At 36.1% G+C, this 26,921-nt stretch overlaps 1 protein-coding gene across 2 annotated transcripts in view; it reads left to right on the top strand.

The window, feature by feature from the left end:
* The window catches only part of VDR (vitamin D receptor), an 87,899-nt gene that overhangs the window by 26,781 nt on the left and 34,197 nt on the right, over positions 1 to 26,921 (top strand). For both annotated transcript variants that reach the window (XM_072406632.1, XM_072406631.1), the window contains exon 2: positions 21,184 to 21,334. In XM_072406632.1, coding sequence (XP_072262733.1) covers positions 21,186 to 21,334 — 149 coding nt within the window. In that variant the 5' untranslated portion in view covers positions 21,184 to 21,185. The remainder of the gene's footprint in view (positions 1 to 21,183; positions 21,335 to 26,921) is intronic.

Below are 26,921 nucleotides of genomic sequence, written 5' to 3'. Positions count from 1 at the left end.
GTTAAAATTCATCTGTTCAGCAATAATACTAATTGTTTTCAAGCCTCTGTAACTACAGAATGTCCCTTGCAGTCAGTTGCTGATCCTTGCTGTCCTATTGAGTAACTGTAGTCAGTAAAATGCATCATCATTAAGTTACTTTAAAGAAACCTGTCTTTTAAGATGCATGCTTCATTGCTTAATATGCCTAACATGTAAAGCAGAGCTACAGCATTTATATCAAAATAAAAATAAACAGCCTATGACAAGATAAAATAACAAACCAACCTGCTGCAATATTCACACAAATCTCCACAGTACTAATTTCTTTGTTCTGTTGTCCTTGGTATAATGGCCAATAATATTGAACCCACTTCATCTGAGCCCAGGTCTTTCTTCTTTTTTTTTCTAACTCTCTCTCCTAGTAGACATATTTCTGTCCTGTGTAGCACTCACCTGCATTAGAGCAACAGAATCTCTTTAGTTTTTCTCCTTTTTACGTACCAAAGGTGACCACACAGAAACTTAGACCCAGTAACAATACCAAATTTAAAAGTTTGTTAGATGTTCTTACTACTTGTAAAAAAACATGCCATGTCAAACACACTGGGCGGAAGAAAGGGAGAGACTTTGCAGTAGATTTTAAACCCAAATTCCAATTAAAGAAAAACATACCTGATGATTATGTAAATTAATAAATTCCCTTTTGTCTTGCATTGGGGCCTTTTGGTGTCAATTGGAATGCTCAGACTCCTGAAAGAAGTTTTTTTTAATCCACATACAGGGTAGGCATGAAATTGTCCCAATATAGGAGCTCCAGAAATTCTTGGGCTAGGGGAGAGAAACTAACTTTTATCTTAGTGATGGTAGAACAAACAAGTGCTATTCAGTTTCATGGAAGGAGCCCCTTGTGTCCACTCCATTAGTAATCTATAAATATTGTTCCTGTTGATCGTTTAGTGATGGGAAAGGATGGATCACAAATCTGTGTCAGGGGGTGTTAGATTTTCAGCTGAGATTATTATGAACTTTATATTATCATATATCGTATCTCAGATGAGAAAAATCTGTACACAATTTTGTTTCTTCCTTGCACTATCCAAATCAAAATAAAATGTTTTAGTGCGACATATACTTTAATCATTTTATTACTACAGCTACTAGCAAGAAAGCTGACTGAAAATCTGCCTTAAAGTGGAAATAAACCCACCTTTCCTGGCTCCTTTGCCCACGCTGATATCTTCACTCTATCCTCCTATAGGTTTTAGTTTTTGGGCATTTTGATTTGGAAGGCCAGAATGTTTTTTTTTTTTTTGTAGAAGGGACATAGTATTCTGCTGTCCAGGTCCTTTGACAGTGCAACGTCTGTGGACTCCTGATCCACCATTACAATGATCTCTAGTCCCTGTCTGTCTACTTCTGCTGACATCATTATCTGGTCCATTTAGCAAAAACACCCTGCTACAGATAAAGACAATAGGAAATGTGTGGCAGGAGGTGACATGGGCACCCAACCCAGAAATAAAAAAAAAAAAAAGGTGAACGCAAGAAGAATATGCACAATGTGAGCTTAATGTATTGGTTTAACCTGACTTGCCTACATAATAGGCTATTAAGAAAAAACAAAAATGATAACATTTCCATTTTTTCAAAACTAAATACTTGTTTCATGTGTTCATAATTTTCATCTCAGTGATGCTGATCTTCTGAAGTTTCTTTGTAGCAAATCCTGTACATGTGCTCTACTTTTGCCTGCATGGCATATTTTTGGGCTGTTGACCTGATGGTGACAAATATGTCTGCATAATGTGTGCTGAATCATCTTCATTGGAAGTCTATGTAATAATGTAACAGTGCAGAAGTATAAAGACCTTTAAGGCAGGGTCACCAGAACCTAATATTTATATTTTGTTAAAGCTTTTTGGTTGGGTTTATGCATGCTTTATTATTCAGTTATGTTGTATTATTATTTAGTTTGCTTTATATGACTTAATAAATGTCTGCAATTGAAGCAGTGTTACATTCCTTTTAGTATAGTTGAAGGTCTTTTTGGTAAATGTAATTCAAGAAGAACATTGGCATGTCAGCCTCACAAGTAGAATGGATAATGTAAATGTAGTCCTCAAATGTCAGATTTTATGATGTCATTTCACATGACCAGTACTGCACCCAGGCCTTATGCAGGACTATATTTCAGAACGTATACTTTACATACAAAGCCAAATATTCATATAATACATAAATGTTGTTTTTTATGATAAACCATGCTTTTTAATACTCAAAACTCACTAAAAACCCTCACCATCATGTATATGCAGTAACAATTTTGAGTAGTAATATTTATAGTTTTACTGGACTTCAGAGTTTTGATTGTGTTCCACGTTAAATAACTTATTCAGATGCATGTGAACCTTGAGTTGTATTTTGTGCATAAATAGCATTATTTTGTGGCAGCAATTTAAAAAATTGAAGGATATCTACAAAAGGAATTAGTATATTGAATACTATGTGTAATATTGGTAATATTTTTGTCACCATTATTGGGGCTATCAGAGGACAATATATTGCATCGCTACAAATAAACAAAGCTAAAACTCTACTAAATTACAACTGATGTCTCGACATATGTCAGTGCTAAATGTATTGGAAGGTTATTTTTATGAGCAGCAGAAATGAGATAGAGAAGAGCGTTCTTCAAAAATATTTTGAAACTGCTAAGCTAAAGGTTAGTCACTGTATACTAAAATGCTTAATATGTAAGTCAGTGAAATTGTTACCACCCAAGAAAGGACAAAAACTGGTTGGAAAATTGCTGTAGCTAAAGTTCTCAGGAAATACTCAACGACCTAATAATACATTTGTATTGTGGTTCAATAAGTGTAGCCATATTTATGTAGCGTTACTTGTCCAAGTATTGGTACCTTGTCCAAGTATTTCTTTCTGTGTTTATTTACATGCATTAAGTTTCTTAAAACGGGGAAAGTGCATTCTACCATCAATGTTTAGGAAGCCATATTCTAATTCCTTATATTCTACATCACATGGCCAGCTACCTGGAGAAAAATATTGGGGTTCCTTTTGAATTTTGCTTTTGAATTTTGCAGTGCACTACTGCACACAAGTTCTCAGTTGCTGCATTAGGACGGCCATTTCATCAAGAAAAGTCTTGCCATGTGTTGGAAGACCACTCTAGAGCTGCCCTAACTCTCTGGAATGGTCTTCCTCATCCTATTCGGCTTGCTCCTACTTTTCCAAACTTGCCCACCCATCTTCTAACCCATATTTTCACATTAGGCAGTATTTAGATTGTAAGCTCTTCGGGGCAGGGTCCTCTCCTCCTCCTGTGCCACTCTCTGTCATTTGCAATCCCTATTTAATGTACAGCGCTGTGTAATATGTTAGCGCCATACAAATCCTGTTTATAATAATAATAATAATATTAATATTACAGTAATATTATTTAAAGCCGGCTACTATACTGCCCAGCCAGTAGTTACTCAATCTTGTATCCAATACAGCTACCAATTCCCAGTCACAATTTGAATTTTTAGCTGCTTGAACTTACAGTGTAGCTTAATATAGGTGAACTTTTTCAGCTAGCTACAAATGTTCAAATAAAAATCTGCAGCATATACTGTACATATCTCTGCTAAGCAAATCACCTTACTAAACATACAATTATTTAGTGATGATTTGATCAGCATAAAGGTAACCTTTCAAGCACTTTATTCAAGTATAACATGTATTTATCATGATCAATCATTAGTCATCATTTATTATCACCTTTCAGAATTATTAATGTTGTAATAAATTTATATTCTTATTGCGTGCTGTGGTGTTGGGTGGAGCAGGTAACCGGTTTTTGAGGAAAGCAGTTTCTGAATGTAATTTCAGAGATCATGTTGCTTTCATAACATTCAAAGTGAATATATTCACATAAACAAAGAATGTTTAAATAAAAACAAGTTAGGCTTTGGAATACAAAAAAGTGGTTTACACACCAGTAGAAAAAAGCCAAGACCAAACTAAAAGTTTTGGTCTTTTGAAAATTCCTTCTAGGAGCCTAGAAGAACATTGACAACAAGCTGGGTGATCCAAAAAACCTAGAATGGATTTCTTCACAGTCATTGCTGTGTTTTCAATCCTGGATCAGATCCATTCCAGGTTGTTTGGATCACCCAGGTTCACTGATAAAACTGTATCCTCTCTAGCCTTGGAGAGCTTTAATAAATCAGACCCATGGCCTTTAGGCCCATTCTTAAGGTGAGCAGTATTTGGTGCATTTAAAAAACAACTCTTTAATGGTAAAAAAAAAAAAATAAATAAAATCTAATCTTGCAGTAGTGACATTTGACTAGGTATGTGGCTTTTCTTGTATAAACACTTAGTGTACATTCACAATTCGCATTGCTTTTAAAAATCTGTGTGCTTGCTGCATTTTTGGTGTGGTTCTCAGCATTAGTACACGCCTTCCATACAGATGACTGGTTTGGCATTTTTTGGGTGGTTTCTTAAACCCAAAATTCTACTTACTAAATCTTTGGCATTGTTTTTACATAAGTACATCTCCTGTGGGTATAAATACAAAACGTTGTAACAGACCCACATAAAGGATTTTTAAATGTGAATGTAGTTTAGTGAAGTAGTTCTAGGAGCTGTTAGATGGCTTGCTATGTTCTTTGGTCACTCTTGAAAGCAATGACTAAACAAAATCCTCTAAGCAAACTGTTTAGTCCAATTATGTACATGTCCTCACCATGTTTACCGCACTTATGTCAGATTCCTGCTATGGTGTACAATAAACAGTTCTTATCTTGCAGGTCACTGACTCAGCAAGTTCCCAGTTTTTACTACTTACACTGATCTTTGTTAAAGCTTTTTATTATCCCCTTGGCACAGACACCTGTCCAGTAAGAGAAAGATTTGTGGGAATAAAAGTAAAAGGGCTTAAAAAAGAATGGTGTAAAAGCTGCTTGAGTATCTATCATATCGCCTGTATAAGTTTACTAAAGAGTAAACTGAGTTATCCTTCGTTTTTCAGTATTGTGCTGTGTGCATCTCTCTACAGACCTCAATTGTAGACGGAGAATGACACGTGCAGATTGTATCTTTTGCATCCATCCCTATTAATGTTTAGAGTTAGTATTTTATCTATATTGTATGTAGTCTCCTTTGTATCCTAAGAGTAGATCTGTCGACAGTTGTATTATCTTTTAAATTAGTGCTTAACCTATTCACAGTGCTGCGCTTTACATTGTTAGTCAAACTTTTATTTTGTATAGAGAGGTATGGGTAAAATACTGGCCAGGTTTTTCATTTAACAGAAGGAAACAAGTACTGGCACAAAGCATTGTGACACCGTACACCACAGACCATTAACAGGCAAGTTAGAGTCGATAGGTTTAGAAAAGTAAATCCGTAAATGGATAGAAAACTTCCTTAAAGATCACATCCAGAGATTAGTGATTAATGATCCATACTCTGAATGGTCTAAGGTTATTAGTGGTGTACCCCAGGGTTCAGTGTTGGGACCTTTTCCTTTTTAACATCTTTATAAATGATATAGAGTTTGGGATTAAAAGTACTATTTCTGTGTTTGCAGATGAGACCAAACTATGTAATGGAAATAAGTCCATACAGGATGTCTATAATCTACAAGCAGACCTGGATGTACTGTTTGATTGGGCAGCCAAGTGGTAAATGACATTTAATATTGATAAATGTAAAATTATGCACTTGGGAGCTAACAACATGCTTCATACTGTCTAGGGGGAATACATTTGGGGCAGTCAAAAATGAAAAAGGATCCGGGGGGTTCTGGTAGGTCATAGACTTAATAACTGCCTGGAATATGCAGTCCAGTTTTGGGCACCAGTTCAGAAAAAGGACCTTGTGGAATTGGAGAGAGTGCAGAGAAGGGCAAAACTAATAAAAGGAATGGAGGAGCTCAGCTATGAGGAGAGATTAGCTGAACTGAATCTATTCTTCCTTGAGAAGAGACGTTTAAGGGGGGATATGATCACATGTAAGGTCTGTAAAAATGTGGAATCGGCTCCCTTTAGGAAATAGTTTCAGCAACTACTGTAAATTGCTTTAGGAAAAAGCTGGATGTTTTTCTAGAAGCACAGAATATAACTGGGTATTAAGGATTTAAAGTAAAGATAACAGTGACTGTTGATCCAGGGAACATCCGATTGCCTCATGGAATCAGGAAGGAATTTTTTTTGTACCAGGTTTTTTTTTTTGCCTTTCTCTGGACCAACTATAGGGTTTTATTTTTGGGATATGTTTATTTCCCTAGTGGTTGAACTTGATAGATTTACCTAACCTACTTTGTAACTATGTACCTATGTAATGTGGATGGGTTGGTGCATGAAAAGAATGTTCATCATAAATCTATGATGTGCACGTTCCAATCCCTATCCACCACTGAAAGAGCCTGTGAGTTTCAGAACTGGACCATGGAGCAAAGGAAAAAGGCCGTTTGGTCTGGTGAATAATATCTTTAGAGCATATGGGTGGCTAGATGTCAGTGAATCTTTAGATGCTAGCAAAATTCAGTATGAGAAAAAGGCAGAACAGAGAAGGTGGTGTTACTGCTCCTAACATCTTTTTGCCAAATACTACTAACCCTCAGAGGTCTAAGGTGTTGTCTTAAAACAGGTGATTTTATTGGTTTGGTTCAACATAGGTGTATTTATATTTTATCTAACATTTACCAGACAAAACAAACAAAGTTTGTTGTAAGTAGAAGATTTAAGGAAAGGAATGGGAAGTATAGTTAAAGAAACTTAGTATATTTTTGGAGTCTTGATTAAATTTCTATAAATACAATGTTGGAGCTTTGAGCATTTTATGTTACTTGGTTTATCTGGTATCACTGCAGGCCATTCACTATCCAAAAACATTTGAGGTATTAGGGTGGGAAGGTTCATAACTAACAAGTATTGTTTCAGTGTTATTGGGGAAATTTCCCTTCTCTTTCTCTCTACTTACAACAAAGTAAAGTTAGAGGAAATTCCTTTTACAGAAAGTTATCAAAAGAACAGGTATCTAAATTTCAAAGATTTCACCGGATATCCTGTTGTGGTAACCATCAGTTTACTTGGATTTCTTTTCATCTTCTTTTCCTGTGTTAAGGCTAAGATGGACAAATTAGGACAGCGTGTAAAAATCAGGTTTATTCATTTCCCTATGCCAATTGGCCATCCTTAAATACTTTACTGTGCTGCCCTTGGGACACTTGTAGGTAGAAGTCTGTTTTTGTGCTTACCCACGTTACTAGAAAAATATAATGGAGTGGAGTGGCTTCTATTGGTTTTGGTTTATCTTTTCATTGCTTTTTACATTTTCTGTGTTTCCAATTTTTTTTCCCTCTGGTAATTTTGTTTTTTTACTCTTTAAGTCTGTAACAGCTCGTATAACACATTTGCAGTCTGTGACCATTTCCTTTTGCACATCTTTATTACCTGACAGTGTAATGTAGAAATAAGATCACTAAATATGATGCCAGGGGCCATTTGTCTATCGGGTACTTTTGCCACCACTGTTCTATCCAAAACTAACCATAAATATTTTGTTTATTGGTTTACTTTAATAGAAGAAATTTGTCTAATATTGTGCCCTATTTAAAGAGCAGGGAACATTTTAGGAGCCAGTCATAAAAAAATCCAGGTATATACATATTTTGTTTTTCTGCTACAGACAGTGAACTGGTCATTCATGAGTTATTTGTTGGCCTTTCCTCCAGAGTAAAGTATGTACATTGGACTAGCAATATACTAGTGTAATGTATTTTACAGATGCTTTATCTGCTGGGCCTGAAACAGGGAGGACAGGCAAAGTGACATTCTTTCTCTCTTTCATTGGCTACTGCTGTCTGTTTTTACCATGAAAAAAAAAGAAGCTAAATACCCATAACAATTTGGTGTAAAGTATTTATATATTCAAAACAGAGGTTCTGTTAAAAAATGGTAAATTATAGCTATGAATTTCATATTAAACTAATTAGAATCTTTCTTCGAATTGAAGGTGAATTTGTTCAGCTAAAGGTATTGGGGAAGTACACCACTCATGATCAGGATATTCTTGGCCGGAGAAGTAATTAATGTGAAAAAAGTGCCAACAACATTTACAATGACTGCCCAATAAATGGTTTGGATCAGTAATAAATCAAATCTTTTGTGCTGCTTGGTTATTCTCATGGCTACCTGGCCTGAGAATAACCAAGTGCCTTCTATTACACCAGCGTTCTTTCTACAGCATTTATATAGTAATACTGTTTCTTTGTGTGCTGAAATAGATATAATAAATATATTATATATATATATGTAAGCAAACATTGCCAACATCTGAAAATGTTATCTGTCAGCAGTAGTCAGAACAACCGGCCCTTTTTGTAATTCTTGCTTTCGGGATTTTAAGTATTAAAGCTTTACATAAACATGGCTTTGACCCAAGTTTACATTTTTCTAAAAAAAAAATTATGTTGCACATTAGGCTCCCCATGGCATCAACCCACCAATTCAATAGTGTAAAATAAAACCAAAATAATGACATGTACCTCTTCCTTGGGTTGGGCCATACATCCGTGTTGTTGGCGTGAACAAGCAATAAAAACGACAGTAATCTGTTTTCTGTAAATATAGTTTGGCATAACATACAACAAAAGAACTCTTATAAAACTTTCCAACTGTATTAGTTTTCCTACTTATTTTTAGGGAAGTATTTTTTCCTTCCTAATCAGTGTACCTGCTATGTTACCTCTCTGTATTTTTCCTATTGCAATGGACACAATCAGTATCCTTACCTTCTGCCAGTGATCAGGAAGTTGATCCAGGAAACACTTAAGAAATAGTTCCCCACTAGTAGAAGTGTGTATCAAATTGGTGGAGATAATTATTAATCCTTTCAGCCATGCAGAGTAAAATATTTTCAGTAATTCAGTAATTTTCACTGTAAAACAAAATTCAGGGCTTCTGTATATAGGGGGGGGGGGGGGGGGGCTGGATTGGCATACACATGTAACAAAGCTTATGCAAATTAAAAAAACAAATTTTTGTTTTGGTTATTAAGGTAATTCAAGTGGACATTGTGTCTTCTTGCAAGCTTTTGGCTCTTTTGTTGATCCTATAGAACGGGGGTGTCAATCTCAAATACACAGAGGGACAAAATTAAAAACTTAGACCAAGTCGGCGGCCAAACCTGAAATGTATTGAGTAAGTTTACTACTTCATCAATAACTAATAAAAACAAACTCCTCTTTATATACTTTAAGGTTGTAAAGACTAATTTCTATCTATGCAGCCTGTGTTGTTCATCCTCTCACACCACAAGTTTGTCTGACACTAAATATTACACTATGCAGTCTCTAATGGATTGAAACAAACACAATGCCCCTGTTAGCCTAGGCTTTGTGTCACATGATGGGTGTACAGGAATAATGTCTATGTATTGCATGTATTGAAAATGATGATGTGAGGTGGTAACGCAGGCGGGAGGACCAGATGCAGTTCATTTTCGGAATTCTTTGGGGGGCCAAAAAAAGGACCCTAGGGCCTGATTTGGCCCTCGGGACAGAGTTTTATACCCCTGCTACAGATTATCTTGAAAAAGTGTTGTTTACCCTTTTGTTAGACATGTTTTCTTTGTAGGAAAAAAACAAAGTGATTTTTTTTTACAGTGCATGTGGGCCTAAATATTAGGTTAATCACTTTTATTTTACTGCAAGGTCTGCTTTAACTTTTATTTGGCATACAATTGTACCTGTTCACAAAAAAATGAAGACCCCCATAATAATTTTTGAAATAGCAAAATGCTTCCAATATTTAAAAAATGTCATTAGGGCCCCTAACGCTATATTTTTTGCACTTTTTATAGTTACTAATAGCCATTTCTGTGGCTTCTGCACCTGTCCGTGGGCAGTTTGTTCCTGATGTGTAAAATTGTTAAAGTGGTGTTTTTCTTGTGTATTTTAAAATACTGTAAATAAAATTTGTTGACCCTTATGGGGAATGAACTAATATAAGCAGTATGCAGTGGAAAAAAACAACAGTGATTTCCAGAATGTTGTAGCAGCAGATCAATTTTCAAAGATTGCATGTGAAATAATATAATAACCTTGCACATTGTTGTCTGGCTTATTAAATAATTAAAATCATTTAGTAAAAAATGTATATCATTCCTAAATATAACCTTTTTCTTTTTTTGCTTCTTTTGGTCTGTGGACAAGAGGGAAGTATTCTGTAGGCCTTACACTCTTTGTCTTAGAATGACAGCCAGGTCGTCCTCCACAGGAACAGTTCATAGATATATAGAATATATATAGAAATGAAATGGGGGGTCTAAAGCAGCACATCTCAACAACAAACTTATAAAACAACATAAAGGTCAAAGACGGTGGGCTTTAAATTGGTCCTGAAAAAGAAAGCACAGCCACCACATCTAAGGAATGATCATTGAAATATAATAAAGCACAATTCTATTTTGGACATTGGGTAACAATTGAAATCCTGTCAATGGGTTAAAAAAAAAAAAAAAAAAGTCTTGCTGCTATGCTCACTTTATATCTAACACTGTCCTCCAGACTCACCAATCCAGTAATACACAATAAAATAGTGAGAAACTCTAAAATCATTGGACCAGACCTAGCATTACAGGGAAAGATAAGTATGTAGTTGCATTTATTTATTTTAACATTGCAGGGTCGGCTACAATACATGGTTGAGGGAAAACAGGAAGAAAGTATTTAACCTTGGAGCAGACTTTTCTTTTTTTGTCCTTCAGATTAGAAATGCTCTAAACAAAACTGTAACTATAAAAACTATTATTCAGCTTCTAAACAACACATTGGTGCATAATCAGTGGGGTAAATCCTGCTCTCACCTGTGCCCTGAAATCCAGTTTTCCCCATTGCTGTGCCGCCATGGTGATTCTCGCAAAGGTTTTGGTCTCGCACGTCATAGCGCTCTCTTTCCCCCTTCCTGTTACTAAATCGTCGCTGCTCTCTTCATACATTACAAACCAGTGAAGTGGTTAGAGATGGAGATTGAATCAGCTGCTTATTTGCCCAGCAAAAACAGCATTGATTAGTCAGCTTAGAATGCACATTTTTGGGGAAAAAAAAAAAATTAATGTGTTTAAAAACAGCTGATCGAGGGTATTATGATGGTACTGCTATTTCCACACCTAGAGAAGCTGAATTTCAGAAAAAAATCACATTATGTTTAAATACAAGTGTGTATTCCGATTTGAATCTTGGGGTGTATTGTGTATTTAGTCTCCTAGATCTATGCAGTAAATGAACTTGAAACTTTTTCTTTGTGCATAAACTTTTTGTAAGGAAGACCAGTCACTGATGCTAGGTCTCCTTGTGCAGGTTGACTGGTCCTGTAAAAGCCAACTCCTCCAGGGTGGGCCTGCTGGGGCCCTCCTACAGCTCTATTCTCAACACGGGCTTATATGCAGCTCAATTATGGTGTCACATTTACAAAATAATACCTGGGTTTGCAATGACATTTTTTGCAAACAAAATTAATTTATAGTGTTTTTGTCTATTGTGGAATATTAATAAATGAATGTTTTTGTGCTTTAAGTTTAAAGCCAAACTATAGCTTTAAATAAACCACTGTACCTTTTGGTGATTTTTCCACACCTATCGCAATGTGGTAACATGTGCAATGTGCAGTGCGCTGCATCAGGATTTGTATGTATGCTACTTATTTTCAATGGCTTTATCAGTGCACACACACAGAGGCACCTTTTATACAACATAATGCACTACACATTACACAATATTACGAATAAAATGTTGTTTTTTTTTAACATATGAATGACCTAACACCACACACATTGTTGCACAAAAAGTGTAGCACATGTTTCTACAGCTGATCATATTTTATACATTACATACATACATATTATTTAATATATTACATACATTTTTTTTTGTAATTGTTTGCTTTTAGTGTACGAAAAAAGTGCCAGAATATTTACACCTACATGGGGGTATATATATATATGTCCATGCAAAGAGGTCAGCTTTCAATGTGCAGTTTACTATATATAAATATATAAAGTGCTGGCACTGGAGCTATTTGCACACAGCCAATCTCACACGTGCTGTTGCTTTGCTTGGTATGTTGATGCGTGTGAGATAGAACTGCACATTGAAAGCTAATCTCTTTGCATGGACTTTGTCAGATCCCTGAACACATAACTAAGCTGTTGATAGGTGGAAGGGTGGGGTGTTTGCTGACACATGAGAATTTCTAGAAAGAGCACAGTTCATATACACAACATATCTTGAGTAAAATGAATAAGCTTTGTGTTTTCCTTCCAGCTAAAATTACATAACTCTGGAGTAGGAAACTTGTTTTCACATGGTATTGTGACTTTAAAAATGTTGCTGTGTTTCTTTAGAACTACTTACACTGGGGGCCTAGTTTTCCCTTTGCAATTGTTTTTGGAAGCACATAAACATCAGTGGAAATATTTTTTCATTATTATTTATAGCTCTTTGTGTGTCTGTACAATATTCAGTGCTGCATTCATATTCGTATCATATGTGAAAACATTTCTAAAATGGTCATCACTACAAAAAAAACTCTATAATTCTGTCTTATTAGGTGTATCGATTGTTGTAATTGGGTATTTTTTGCAAAGACAATTGTTACCACATTCACTAGATGAACAGAATTATACCTTGAAAAGTAAGAATTATTTTTTTAAAGCCTCAATAAACCCCACTGTCACTTTGCCCCGAAGAAATGTCTGTTAACGCAAATATATAGGGAGAGGAAGTTGTGGGCTGCCATTATTACCCATGTGATGGCAAAGCTAGTGGCCTGTCAGTATCTGACTTGCATCGCTCTAAATACCAGGCAAAAACATGCAAGCTTTTTTCATATTACTTTTTCTGGGTCATTGAAATTTGCATTTGAAAAAAAAAAGTGCCGCTCCCATAAATGTGGAGGGAAGTCAGTCCCCCCTTTCATTTACAGCAGCATATGTCACCTGGTCTTGGTCCCAGTGCGAGATCTGGTGATGTATGCAGGATAAGAAAGAAGATGGCGGCACCCAAGAGGAAGGAGGGTTCTAGGGCAGTATGGGACCTAATCAAGGCCATGTTTAGTGGGAACTGGCATTTAGAATTAGGAAACTGTATAGATGAGTTTTACTCAATCAGGGTTCCATGGAACACTATGATTTCCCCAGAGGTTGATAGGGTTTCTTTGAGGAATGACTAGGAATAACAGATACAATGACCTTATGACTATCTATTTGGGTGACATTCTTCCAACTGGCCAGCAATGTAGGAGGCATTCTTCCTAGTGACAGTCACACTAATGTACTGAAAATAGATGTGGGGTGGATATAGTATTTATAGAAAGGGTTCCCTAAAGAGCTAAAACCTTATTTTAAAGGTTTACTCATGTTAAAACAGGTAGAGAAACACTGGTATGGAGGGTTAATCAGTTCAAATACTGACTTGCCCACTCATACTATGTATGATATAGCAGCATTGGCATGAAAATAGTGTGGTTAGGGTCAAGGAGCCTTGCTTATTATAAAAAAAAATAAAAATGTTTTTGTTTTCTTGAGGAAAAATAATTCTTAGATTAATTTATTCAATTCTAAGTTTTTACGTATCGGGGCATGATAAAAAAAATCATCTGCTCCTTCACGAGTTCCATTAGATTTAATGTCATGTGTAAGACAACACACAATAAATTCCACTGTATCAATAATTAACAAAAAAGTAAGCCAAAATAGAGAGATCGTGTGTAAAAAAAAAAAACTATGTACGTCCCATGATATATTAGCTTTGTTTTCTGACTTTAGCAGTCTCTGACATTGTTGCAGTCAAATTTTCCCACTCTCCTTTACAACATAGCATCATTTCTTTGAGGTTTACAGATTTTTGTTTATGTACAGCTTTTTTGAGGTCCCTCCACAGCATTTTAATCAGGTTGAGGTCTGGAACTTGGGGCATTGCACACTATAACGCTTTTTTTCAGTTATTCTGTTGTAGAGTTTCTAGTGTACTTAGGATCTTTATCCTGTTACATGACCCATTTTCAGCTAAGTTTTAGCTTTCACACAAATGGCCTCACATATGACTTCAGAATATTTTGGCATACTAATAGGTTTGTGATCACCCTCCCACCACCACCACTAAGATAGCTGGTATGAGGTCTAGAGGTCTTGTAGTTTGTTTAGATGCAACTTGGCAAACCTTAGCTGTGTAGCAATGTTCTTTTTAGGTAAGTGTTTTTCTCCTGGCAACCCTTTCAAACAAGCTATACATGTTCAGTCTTTTTCTAGTTGTACCGTCATCAATTTTAACATGCTAAATGCAGCCTGTAGAATCTAAAATTTAGCTTTTGGATTTTTTGCAAATTCTTTGAGCATTGCATGATTGAGATGACTGGGGGTGTCCACTGCTTCTGCACTTTGAGTGTCCATATATAATGATAAAAAAGTAATAAAATATAAAATACCTACCTTAAAATACTTTTAAGATGTAAAATATCTAATCCTTAAACCGTTAAATTGTGACTAGTTAAACATTTGCAATATAGTGATTTTCACCCTGGGCTAAACATTTGAGGAGATATTGAAAACCACAGTAGAGGATTAGTTAATGCTCAAAGCCAACTGCTGCCTGCGTTATTATGGAGGCCTGTTATTTAAACAGCGGTTGCCTGTAAGCAGAATTACCACAGGTTTGCTTTAGGATACTAACCACAAAACAAAATGTAAGCAGCCAGAGGATGATGTTTTCCATATGGTCTGAAATTGCTATGTACTGTAATTCCTGTGTAACTCGGAGCATTAAACATTTTTCGGCACCAAGTCAAACATGCCACATTACACTCAACCAATCTTTTCTAAGAATGCCATAGTGGTAAATATTAGGCTATTTAGAGGCTGATATAAATAGAATCTTCATAGTAAGCCTAGACAGCAAGAGCCTAATCCCAATCATAATAGCAGTACCCATACTTCTAGAGTACATACATCCAGACCAACCTTAAGGTTGTACCAGTAGATATTCAGGAACCAAATGGATGCATCTTGATGAAAACCCTAATGTCACTTTTTTTTCCAGATTTGGGAAAGTCTTAACCGTAATTATTTTGAATAAATCATTTGTTACCTGGCACTTGGGTGTCACAATATATATATATATATATATATATATATATATATAAATAATGGAAATGTTGTCTCTATTTAAAACTTTTGTGTTCTTACAATTTTCAAAGCAAACACTTTTGTTTGTCTTTTCTTTTATATTCAAGTTATATCACCTAAAAAGACAGGCCAACTATAGTGCTCATTGTATCTTCTTCTGCAAAGCCCCCAATCCCTCCATACCTGGCCTCGATTAGGTCCTGTGCCGTCCTAGACTCCTCCTTCCTCCACACTGGGCACCGCCATCTTTTTCCTCTTTTTGGCTTTACTCGATCCCAAACTGAGCGACGTAGCCTGCTATAACTATAGAAGTGCCGAACTTGCTGTACATGCAGTGCCCAGAAAAAAGCCCAAAGCCTCTGCGCTCCCACTCAGTCTTAAAGACAGAAGCGAAGGAGCTTCTACCTACGTCACCCGATCTTGCGCCTGGGCGGGTGACGTAGGAAGAAGAACCCGGAAAAAGAGGCGAAGATGGCGGCTCCTCGTGCGCCAGCCCGAAGACGGATGCAGGAATGACGCAAAACTCAATGGGAGAATTTTTTGTGTTTTAGGGGATTTTGAGTTTAGTTCCTCTTTAAGCCTCCATAATATACATACTAGACTGTAGTTTGCACCTACACTAAAAGCACTTTCAGGCAATTCATAGGTATCAAAACCGACAGTGCAAGAAAAACAGATGTATCAAAGATACATTGTATCTGTTCTGTTCTGTTTTGTTTCATCTCTAGTCAGTAGTAATGCCACTATCTAAATAATCTGATCTGACAATTAAAAGAAAATCTTTCTATTTTAAACTCTTATTGATCCTGATTTTTTTTATAAACAAACCCATATTCTCCTTTTTCCCCCTAACTATTGTTTTTGTGCACATTTTTGGTTTTGGCCCTATTTTCTTTAAAAGACAGTTTTCATCTTTTCATTTTAACTATTTTCGATTAAAAAATATGAAAACATATTGTACTCGAAAACAGCCTACAGCAGAGATGTAAACATTTGCTCTGGACAACACAGGCTATGCTGAATGTCAATTTGAACATGCATGTTGTTTTGTTGAATGAACTCAGGGTAGCATGTTGCTGTTTTTGTGGTGCATTGCAACTTAAGTTTTTTTTTCCAGATATGCTTCAGAGGTGCTTTGGGATGCCATTTAGAATGAATGGCACTGAAGTGCACCAAAAGTGTCACATTTCAAAAGTGGAAATCTGCCTAAAAGCACAAAAATCAATGTTTAAAACACTGCTTGAATACAATAATATATTATTAGTACCTCTGTTTATTTCAGTCACTTTTAAAGTTAGAAAAACCACTGCAATTTTCAGCATCTGACGTACCCTGATGTGTTGGATGCGTGTGTCTGCTCACTGTGGTTATCTCCTCCGCCTGCCAGCAATGATGGAAATAATAATTTCAAAAACCCAACAGTGCCTCTTTAAATGATTACTGTACTAATGATGTTGTGAACATTAGAGAAGTATTGCCACATTTGTAGATGGTATTGGTATCAGTCACTGTAATAAAAGCTCTTGAAGTGGCCTTTGATCGCAGTGGAGATTGCATTTTGTTCTGTGCAGCATGAAAGTAAAGAGTGGAATTCTGTTTATGTGAACATTCAGTAAATAAATGACTGAATTATGACAGCATTATTGGGACAATTTTGTAATAAATGGGACACACTGTGATGCAACAGCTTTATTGCTGTTTTGCTACAATTAATATCTAGGTTGAAACGGTGCCAAAAATTAACAGCCGCTGTGCAAATGCACCGAGTGTTCAAATGCAGATTGCCAAACATATTCCACACCAAAGTATAGACCAAAAACAGCAAATAGTATACTCAAGCGACTACTGCCCTCCAACCTTCCTACAATAGGTCTCAAACTATCATATATGTATGTGTAAACTAATTGCCATAGTTTTGTCACAGTATGACTGGAAGTACATGAACAAGGACAAAAGCAGGATCACCAGATTTTATTTTAAATAGGAACTAAACTGAAAACTGGCAAAAAAAAAAAAACATATACCTTCAATCCCGCAGGGCAGTCTGGTCCATCCAGGGGGTGTTTTGCATCAGGTCCCGTTTCATCCCGACATCCGGGTGCCGCCATCTTCTTCTTTTCTTCCTGGTTCTTTATCCTAAGTCACCTGACCCAGGCGCGAAATCGTGTGACGTAGGATGAAAAAGAAAATTACCGATCTCACTGTGCATGCGTGAGATTGACAAACTTTTCTGTTTGTGCAAAAAAAGCTCCTTCTGCGCATACCCGAGATGCTCGGGCATGCGCAAAAGGAGCACCCAAAAGCTTCCAGGGATGACTGACGTAGGTATCCTGGGAGGCATTGCGCTCCCATTCATTCTTGATCGCCTAGGCAGTCGAGAATTAGGGGGCGGTGCTGCACCCTTTAAAAAAAAAAAAAACTAGAATTTTTACTTTGCATAAAAGGATTTTATTATATTTTTTACCTTTTATGTAAAGTGAAGTTTCTGAGTTTAGGTACGCTTTAATAAAAGTTGCAAATTTTAAAAATAAAAGTTTTTTTGGCATGAGTTATTGAAAATACATTAACACATTACCCGTTTATTCATTACATTTTTTCTACATAGTAACACTGCACACGTAAAATCATGCCACATATAGAATCCAGCACAGAAAATGTTTTAATGCACAATCAAGTCTAAAACCAATGTTTAATGAAAGCTAAAGACCAACCAGTATGCTTTTGGGATGGTGGATTTACAGTGTAAGTTGTAATTTACAGGACGACATTGAATTTCAAACAATTGTTTCTAGAATCTGCACTTGTAATTTTTGGGCAAGTTTGATATGTTATAGTGAAAGATATGTTGAGTAGACAACTATAAGGTCCTTCACATAACACATGGTACAGAATTAATGACACTAGGTAATCAGTATGCTAACATGGCATGGAACTGCATGTACTTTTTCTTGATCAACAAACAAATGTTCAAGAAATTTTATAACTTTATGCAAACTAAATGTTTTGTAAACATGCATCACTGGGTAGGTAATACATTATTATTGTATCATTTTCTGCATGCATTCTTTTATTTAACTTTGTTTATCCTTTTATTTCTTGTATGCAGAAAAGCTGTATAAACTTGTGTTGTAAGGGCAGGGTTTTTATGTGAATAACTGAATTGTTATATAATATTCTACCCCTTAAATCTGTAAAAATATTGCAAACTTTTTACATGTTTGGTAAATCATGTACTGTATTCCAGAAGCCAGTTTGTAATGGTAGCCTACGGTTTCCAGAGTCTGTGTCTGAACCTCTATCTGTCCCTATCCCTCCCAGGAGTGTACAATCCATTCCAAAAACAGAGATACATTCATTAAAGGGAGCAGGAGTTCCCAGTTACTGAGTAAAAGTTTGTATTCCTTGTAGAGACCAATATTCCTCCATGCTTTGCATTTGCACTAGGAGGCATAAATGGACAAATGGATTACCAGCAACAGGTAAAAAATACAGCGAAAGTAGCAGCGTGTTTCTTATCAGATTTTATATTGTCGGCCATAAATATGTAGAAATCCAACTGGCTGGAAAGCTTTTTATATTTTAAATGGAGGTAAAAACATAATATGTTAGAAGTCTGCATGTTCACTGTAGATAAAAAGAAATTTCTTCACATAAGTTACACACAAAATTGAAAGATTTGGTTCCATTTGCTTCTTCATCCTTCCCCTGACAACTTTTAGTAGTAATCCAGGATGATAGTGGAGTGAAAGACTGAAAGGTTTTTAAGATAATTCCACAAGTTTGCTTTATTACAGCCTTAACACGCTAGGCAAAGCATTTTTATAGGTCTGAATTACCAGGTTTTTCCCCATAAATAGATTTATAGCGATACACAACACAGTGATTGAATTTGTTCATAGTTAATGGAATTTTCCAATGGTAAACAGAACATCATTTATTCATAAACACATGATTTAAGGAATAGGAATAGTCTTCTCAAAACATATTTCAAGCTATTTTCAGATGTATAGAGTAAGGGAAACAATACTGTAGTGGCTTTGTTTTTGTTGTAATCTATCCTTTTGGGTAACAGTGCTGGAGAGCACACTGAAGACAAATACTAGGATTTTGTCTCAACTTTTTTTAAAGGATCATTAAAAATAAATACACAGAGTGAAAAAAAAAACACCATCAAATGAATGAAATAAACACAGGTTTATCTCTCCTAGAATTAAACTATGTAAACCATACATTTCAAAGCTTTATCACTAAATGTAACAAGGTACAAATTGTAAGTAACAAATATAGCTCAGGACAAGCAAGTCATACCAAAAGGTATATCAACATGCTTGAGATGCATACAAAATCTCCAAAGGCAAATATAGGTAAAGAAATGAGAACTAGGGTTCAATTTGGTTTCTTAAATTATTAATGCAACATCGAAATATATGGAATAATTATTTATTTATACAAAGGTCTTCAATAATTCTTTAGGATGCAATAAAACTAGGCTTTGAATGGTGTAAACATTATTTATATCATTTATGCAATAGTATCATACTATGGTACTGCCATACATTCTGTAATATGTACTACCATTACATCTGACCGGCCTCACAGTATTTACCACTTTTGCTCCAATTGCAATAAACAACTTCCTGTAATAGGTTCACCTCCATCTTTTTACCCCACGCTTATTTCCCTCTTTGCTCCTGCCTTCCCTATAACTTTCCCACTACTGCAATGTTGCAGCTTCCTACCAATCAATCCCCTTATACAACCCTAGGTAACTTAGTTGCTACATTAATGTATCTTCTCAATTACCCCCACCCCCCTTCCTGAAAATTCTCCAGGTAGCTTCACTACCACAACAACAGCACAGCTACCTACTTACACTCTCCCCAGCACCCCCCTCTCCTCCGCTCCTACGCCCTTTGTTAACTTTACCACTACAACACTGCAACTTCTTGCTATGCCCACTGGGATTTTATTTGACAAATTTGTAAGTTTTGTAAATTTGTAACAGTCACTAGGCAAAAACTTTTTAGGAATGGCACACTTATGCCAGTAAAATAAAATTGTTTAAATAAATAAATAAAGTAAATAAGGTAAAGGTTATTGGGAAATAGTAAGTAAATTACTGAATCAACAACCTGTAATGGTATCATTTTAGTGTATTTCACCAGACATGACATAAAACATTATAAAAGTAGATCTTGTCAGACTTCTTTTTTCTATAAACTTTACAGTAACTATACTCCAGAGTCATATAGACAATGTTAGCTGTCATGGTCGGTCTCATGTGTGAATGTGTCAGGGCTGCCATGGACACAGACACGTATATGGATACTTTATTCCTACATTGGTATTGCTCTAGATTGTTACTGGATTTTTTTTTTTTTTTTTTATTATTATTATTAGCCATCTGTGCTAGTTTTATTTTTGCTGCTCTGTACACTTTTGTTGGTAAAATGCTGTAAACATATGGTTACAAAAAAAATAATAATAAGAGCAATAACATTTATCAATACGACTGGCAGTGCTATTTCAATTTTGTTTTTTTGTTTTGCATGAGCTGTTTGAAAAGCATTTGAAATTGCCTGAAATTTGCTGTCTCCTTAACATTGAATTCTAATCTTGTTACACTAAAGCTGACAAAACACATGACATTTTTGACAGGACGACCAAGCTTTTTATTCCATTTATTTGGTCAAAATCACAAAGAAATGGGATACATAAAATAGTGGTTTCCATTAGGCAGAAGAAGGGATCAAAACTGACTGACTGAAGCTGTGAAATAATTGACTAGTTTACAATGAAGCAAATTTTGAAGCTGTATTGAAATTGTGTGGAGGAGATTGTTTTATTTCTGATGATTATTCATTATCATTTTTGCAAATACCAGTGGCTCAAAAGTGGTTGAAATACACTATAAATCAAAAAGACTCAAAAATAATACATCTCTTTGAAATACAACCTTGCAAATACTTTTATCTCTTAGTAACATATTGCATTTGTCTGTTTCAGTAATGGAGTACATGGCTGCCGGAACATCAATCCCTGATGTTGACATGGAATTTGACAAAAACATACCCCGAATATGTGGCGTATGTGGAGACAAAGCAACTGGATTCCACTTCAATGCAATGACTTGTGAAGGCTGCAAAGGTTTCTTCAGGTAGCCTTTGGATTTTTATTTGTACTTTTGTTAGAATGCCTGTTAAAGTACAAACTATTTTTATTTACAATAAAAAGAAATTGCATTCGCCTTGCTTTCAATATTTTAAGTAATATTTTAGGTAATAAAAGCATCCGCTTGGATGAAGGTTTTTGTTAAATGTAAAGAACAAAAATGTTGAGCAGGCAAGGTTGCTTTTCGTTTTCCTTTGCAATAAATATGTTTATTGTACTAATAATTATATGTTCTATTTGTGCTTTTTAAAATAAAACTTATATAATACTAACTTCCAAGTTCGCTAACAAATAACCAAGATCTATTGTTTTTAAGATTTTCAGTACAATGTAAATTTCGTTCTTAGCTGTATATCTGCTTTTGATTGTTTAAAACAGTGTATCTTCTAAAGGGCTAAAACAGAAGCACTTTAAACGTGACCTTTTACTGTTAATTTGTACTTTAGTTTAGAGTTGCATTGCATTGCATATTGCTACTCATCCCATCTATCCCCTTTTTTTTAGGTGGAAACAAAATGGTTTCATACACCGCAGATAGAGTACTGCTTCTTAGTAATTTAATTCGTTATTATTATTATTTAAGGTCTAACATAAGTACAAAAAAAAACCATGTTGATCTCGTCAGAGGTGTCCTGAGTATGTCAGAAGTGGCCACCACATATTTTCTGTGCTATCTCTATGGAATTTATTTATAAAACAGAATTAAAACTTCCCCTCATGGGAATCCTTCTAGGCCCATGTGTTTTAATGGCAGTAATTGAATCCCACAAGACAATTTTTGAGGAAATGTCACATTCCAAGTTTTTTAAATGGAGCCCCAACTGTCTTTTTCGCATTCCCTTATCTTGGAAGATGAACAATAAACTCAGTGGGGTTGATTAAGTAGTTTATCAGAAGATAACTTGCCAGGTCTCACATTCCTCAGTCCACAAATACGCTGTGTGTTGTCAGCCCTCAATAGTGATTTAAAAGGAGAGTGTATTTCTGGCAGGTCAACTGGTGTTTCTTCTGTACTTTCAGGGTCCTTGCATTAAAAGAAAACATTAGGATTATGTACATGTATTGCAGACATACAGTTTTATTGATTGCCTTGATGTTTGCTTTAAAGTACATGTAACTATTAAGGTTTTCATATCTTTGTTCATAGTTTGTGGAATCTCATAGCTGCTGATCTCCTGTGCCCAGTTTGCATTTGCTTCCTGTCCATGCACACTGTCCAGCAAAGCATTTCTCAGGCTGGGTTTCCTGATGGTGGTGATAAAAGTTGAAATAAGCACAGGACCATCATGACAGGGTCACCGTGTATTGTTTTACTAAAAATGGAAATTTAAAACTATTACTATTTAAAATGTCATGTATATGTTAAAGCTTAATTGGGAGTTGAGGGATTAGGTTTTTCAAATATTTTTAATCCTCAATCCTAATTTGCAGCAGGTATACTATTATACAATAAGAATGATACAATGTAATATACAGAAGTGCTAAATCATATTAAACCCTTGCTATTAAAATAGTTGTGCTCAGTTACAGAAACCTTCCGTCAAGATGACCCTTTGCTTCCCATGCTTTATTTACTGGCCTTGAAAAGTTGAATTGTGTTTAGATCCTGGGGGTTCTAACTATACATCAATTTTTTGTTTAGGAGACAAAATCCAGCACAAAGTAAAATAGACTGTATTTCTGACAATTAACTTATAGCCGTGGCCTTGCTTTTAGGCACATTTTAGCTTTGCCGAAAAATTATGCTCTATCGATATTTAATGATCCTTGACTGGAGAAGTGGTATGTCACTGGAACCAAATAAACAGCCAAAACAAACAAAAAATCAGTGCTTAATGAAGTTCAGATGTAACAAATATCTAGTCTTCTAAAATGTATTGCGTATAGTGCTTTAAAAGACTTAGCCTTTCTACTACAGGCTTTCAGTCAGCTAAAAAAAAAACGCAAATGCACTGGCATAGTTAAGATCGTTTTCACATTTTTTCCAAAAAAATAAAGCTACTCAAACGGGATGTACTGTGTATAAGGCTTAAAATTCACTTGTACATAAGAATGTTTCTGTAGTATATTGCTAATGCCTCATAGACTGTGTAAATAATTACATTAATAATTTTCTTTGTCCCAGCATCTCTTAGAGCAAATGGTTTAGCTATTTAGACATCTGAAGAAAGGCTATAGTGTACCTCCTAGTTGACACCTTTTAGGTCCAATGCCCAGAACTGCTCATCACAGTATACACTTAGACTGCATGCACACATGCAACAATTGTCATTGGAAAGGATCTTCCACGATCCATTCCAACGACAAAAGACTGAACGATGCCTGAACGAGTGCTGTACATGCAAGACAGGGAAGTGGGAGAACGACGGAGCGGCACCCCACTGCACTCTCTCCAGTTCACTTTCATTGTGATCGTTCGTTATCTGTGGATCAGCCTGGACGGTCATCGGAACAATACACATGCCAGTTTTGATATCAGAGATTTTTGGACAAGAATTATGTGACGTGTACATAGCCTTACTCTTTTACCATCCCTAACAACCGTTGGCCAGTCATATCCTTATATTAAACATAGTATTATTGTCTAACACAGCTCACATTTACAGTGTATACAGTACTCGGAAGTGCAGCTTAATACTATGATTAAAAGAACTGTGGCCTTTAGCAAGACACAAGGAAAGGGCACTGCCCTGCAAGGGCTAGTGGCAGTGTAATAGACTACGTCCCAGTAATTGTTGACACTAAATGCAGCAACATGGTAAATGTCTTAAAAGTGTAAACCAGTTGCTCAGAAAAAAAATATATTAAAATAGCATAACCATATTACATTCTGCTTAGAAATATAATGAAACCTCAGAATAACTAACTTAATAAATTGAATGGTTTTTACAAAAATATTCACAATGAAAAATGGTGTTATGCTACTGCACACTTGGTTTACCTTAACATTTATGAAGGTTTACTTATCCCCCTATATACATATATTAAAACCATCTGCAACCCGTACATCCAACTGGAGCACTAAACCATTCAGACCTTTAAACCAGCGAGTTTCTCATACACGCAGATAATATGTTTCTTTTTCAGGAGGTATAACCTCAGACATGATTAAGTTCATTCTCCATGGGTTACCACTATGGTAACTGAGCCATGAGCTACATCAAAAAAACATGAATAAAGAACAATTTGGGACTCAATTTTACAATATAGCATTTGTGCTCATCAAAACTCATCCTTGGTGTCCATGAACTAAAAGGAGCTAGTCAAAAAGGGACGGGGAAAAAAGAAAGCATTCATTACTTAGAAAAGCAAGACTTGGCCATGTGTTGCATGCCAATATATGAAGAATGTAATAGTTCCAGCACAGTTATTGAAAAGCTATCAATTTTATGGACCATTTGCTGTTTTAAAAGGTGTTGTTAAGCTAGTTCCCTGAGCATACATTTAAATGAAACCAATAAAACACATTATTGGAGTCATTTAAGAAAGCGGTGCAGATGCATTAAGCCCCACCCAACACAGCTCCTTGTGGCTGGCACCTTGCTGGTGCATTTGCAGATTTGACAGGAGGTATTAGTGAGTGGTACTAAACTACACACTGCCGCCCCTTTTCATTCTCTATTGGCCTGCCATGGGTAGAGGCTATATGTAGCATTTCCCCCAAGGCAGTGGTTCACTGGGATAAGAAAGTGGTAATGCGCTGCAAACTTCCTGCCAGTTTAAACATTGCCTTAGTGGGGGGAAAAACTTATGAGTTTAAGTACAGTACATATTGTTTGGACAACACTAGAAAACATTGTTTTAATAATTGTAATCTAAACCAGTTGTCGCCAACCTTTCAGACCTGATGGACCACTACATTCATAATTTTAAATCCTGCGCATGTGCAGGGAGCGGTGTGTCACTCAAGCGGGAAGAAACTTCCCCCAGAGTGACGTCATGATGCCAGACCCTGCCCATTCTCCCATCGCGGGCTCAGACCTGCTTGCTAAACATCCTGGGGGGACAAGTTGTGTCCATACGGGTCCTTCTCCTGACCCTGCTGATCATGTACCCCTTATGGAAACAACTTTTTTTGTGTCCACAGCCCTGCGCTACTGTCCCCCCAGCATCTTTTGCAAGCACGTCTGAGCCTGTGATGGGAGATAGGGGTCTGACACCAGCCAGGTAATTTTTCTCGTGGACCACAGGTTGGCGACCGCTGATCCAAACAACATCTGCTGAGCGCTTTGCCTTTAAAATCTTTGTAATAAAGCAGGAGAAAGTGAATATTGAAACACGGAAGTAATAAACACCACATTAGAACAAGCTAAGAGCCACATGTGGCCTGAAAGTTAGTGGGTGTAGAACAGTATTGTCATTCCCAACCTCACATGTTTTCTGAATATTGTTTGTGTGCTTAGCAGAATATTACTATCACATGCCTGTTTATTCAAAACTGTCTTGTTTTTATACAATTTACGGAAACCTGGTACCTAGCCAGTAACTCTAAATTGCTGGAAATCTTTGTCAACTACAGCCACAACCTAATGATTATAGTGCTTAATTGTTAACTGGCTTTTAGGTATAATAAATTTCCACATTAAACTAATAGCCCTGGAAAAGATACACTTGGGCCGCACCCTCCCTTCTGCTTCTGTGCAACCTGCATAGTAAATTCTGTTTACCTGGAAATTCTGGGCAGATACATGTTTCATCCAAATGGCTGTGACATCTGTTATTAATAGAAATCCCAGTCTCTGCATGACTTTGTTTACTGCAACTCTCAGTGTATGTGGTTTCTGTACCCGCAGTAAAGGAAGGTTTTGTTAAAACAATGGGTTTCTTATGCTGGTGCAGGTATTTAGAGTTAAGGTCATTTAGAGATGAGAAATATTATTGTGTCATTGTGTCTGAATTATCCTATTTTTTTTATGGAACTGAATGTTTTACTTAACATTTTAAGGTGGTAATTCAAACACATGTATTTGGAAGATTCACCTGCAGAGAATGTTTTCTAGATTTGCTGCTTTCTCAGAACAACCTTGGAGTCGTTTCTGTAATACATTTTAAGCAACTATAAAATAATTCTTATTTCTTTATAGTATGTATATTGTCATACATTATGTTCCTTTTCAGAAGCCTCTTGGTTCACCCTATAATTTAACAGCGTCTGCCTGTAATCTAGCAGGACTGTTTTTAGATTTCTGTTCCACAATGCAAAGCGTTAGATAGTGACATGGCTCCCATAAATGAACCATGCATGATAATATTTTCTGCAATCTTTCAGATGCATAAGACTGCTTTCAGTGTCATCTCAAATTTAAGGATCCTTAGGGTCTCATCACAAAGAATATTTATTGCGACTGGAGTTTATGGTGCAGTTCAGTATTGGGGTATGCCCTTCCTCTTCTAGAGACTAAATTGTCAAGCTTAGCTTGTTGAGATGCACTGTTTGACTGCTTCTGCTTCATTGTTTGACTGCTGTCTGCTTCTCTACCTTGAACCCCAATTTCTCTAGAATGGAAAGGTGCAGGGAAACAAAAATAAAGTGGGGGACACTTGTGGCTAACACCCCCAAACCTTCATCACCA

The sequence above is a fragment of the Pyxicephalus adspersus genome, chromosome 1, assembly GCF_032062135.1.
Source record: "Pyxicephalus adspersus chromosome 1, UCB_Pads_2.0, whole genome shotgun sequence".
In the NCBI taxonomy this organism is placed as follows: domain Eukaryota; kingdom Metazoa; phylum Chordata; class Amphibia; order Anura; family Pyxicephalidae; genus Pyxicephalus; species Pyxicephalus adspersus.
The sequence above is the reverse complement of the archived record's forward strand: the minus strand, read 5'-3'. Positions and strand labels throughout refer to the sequence as shown.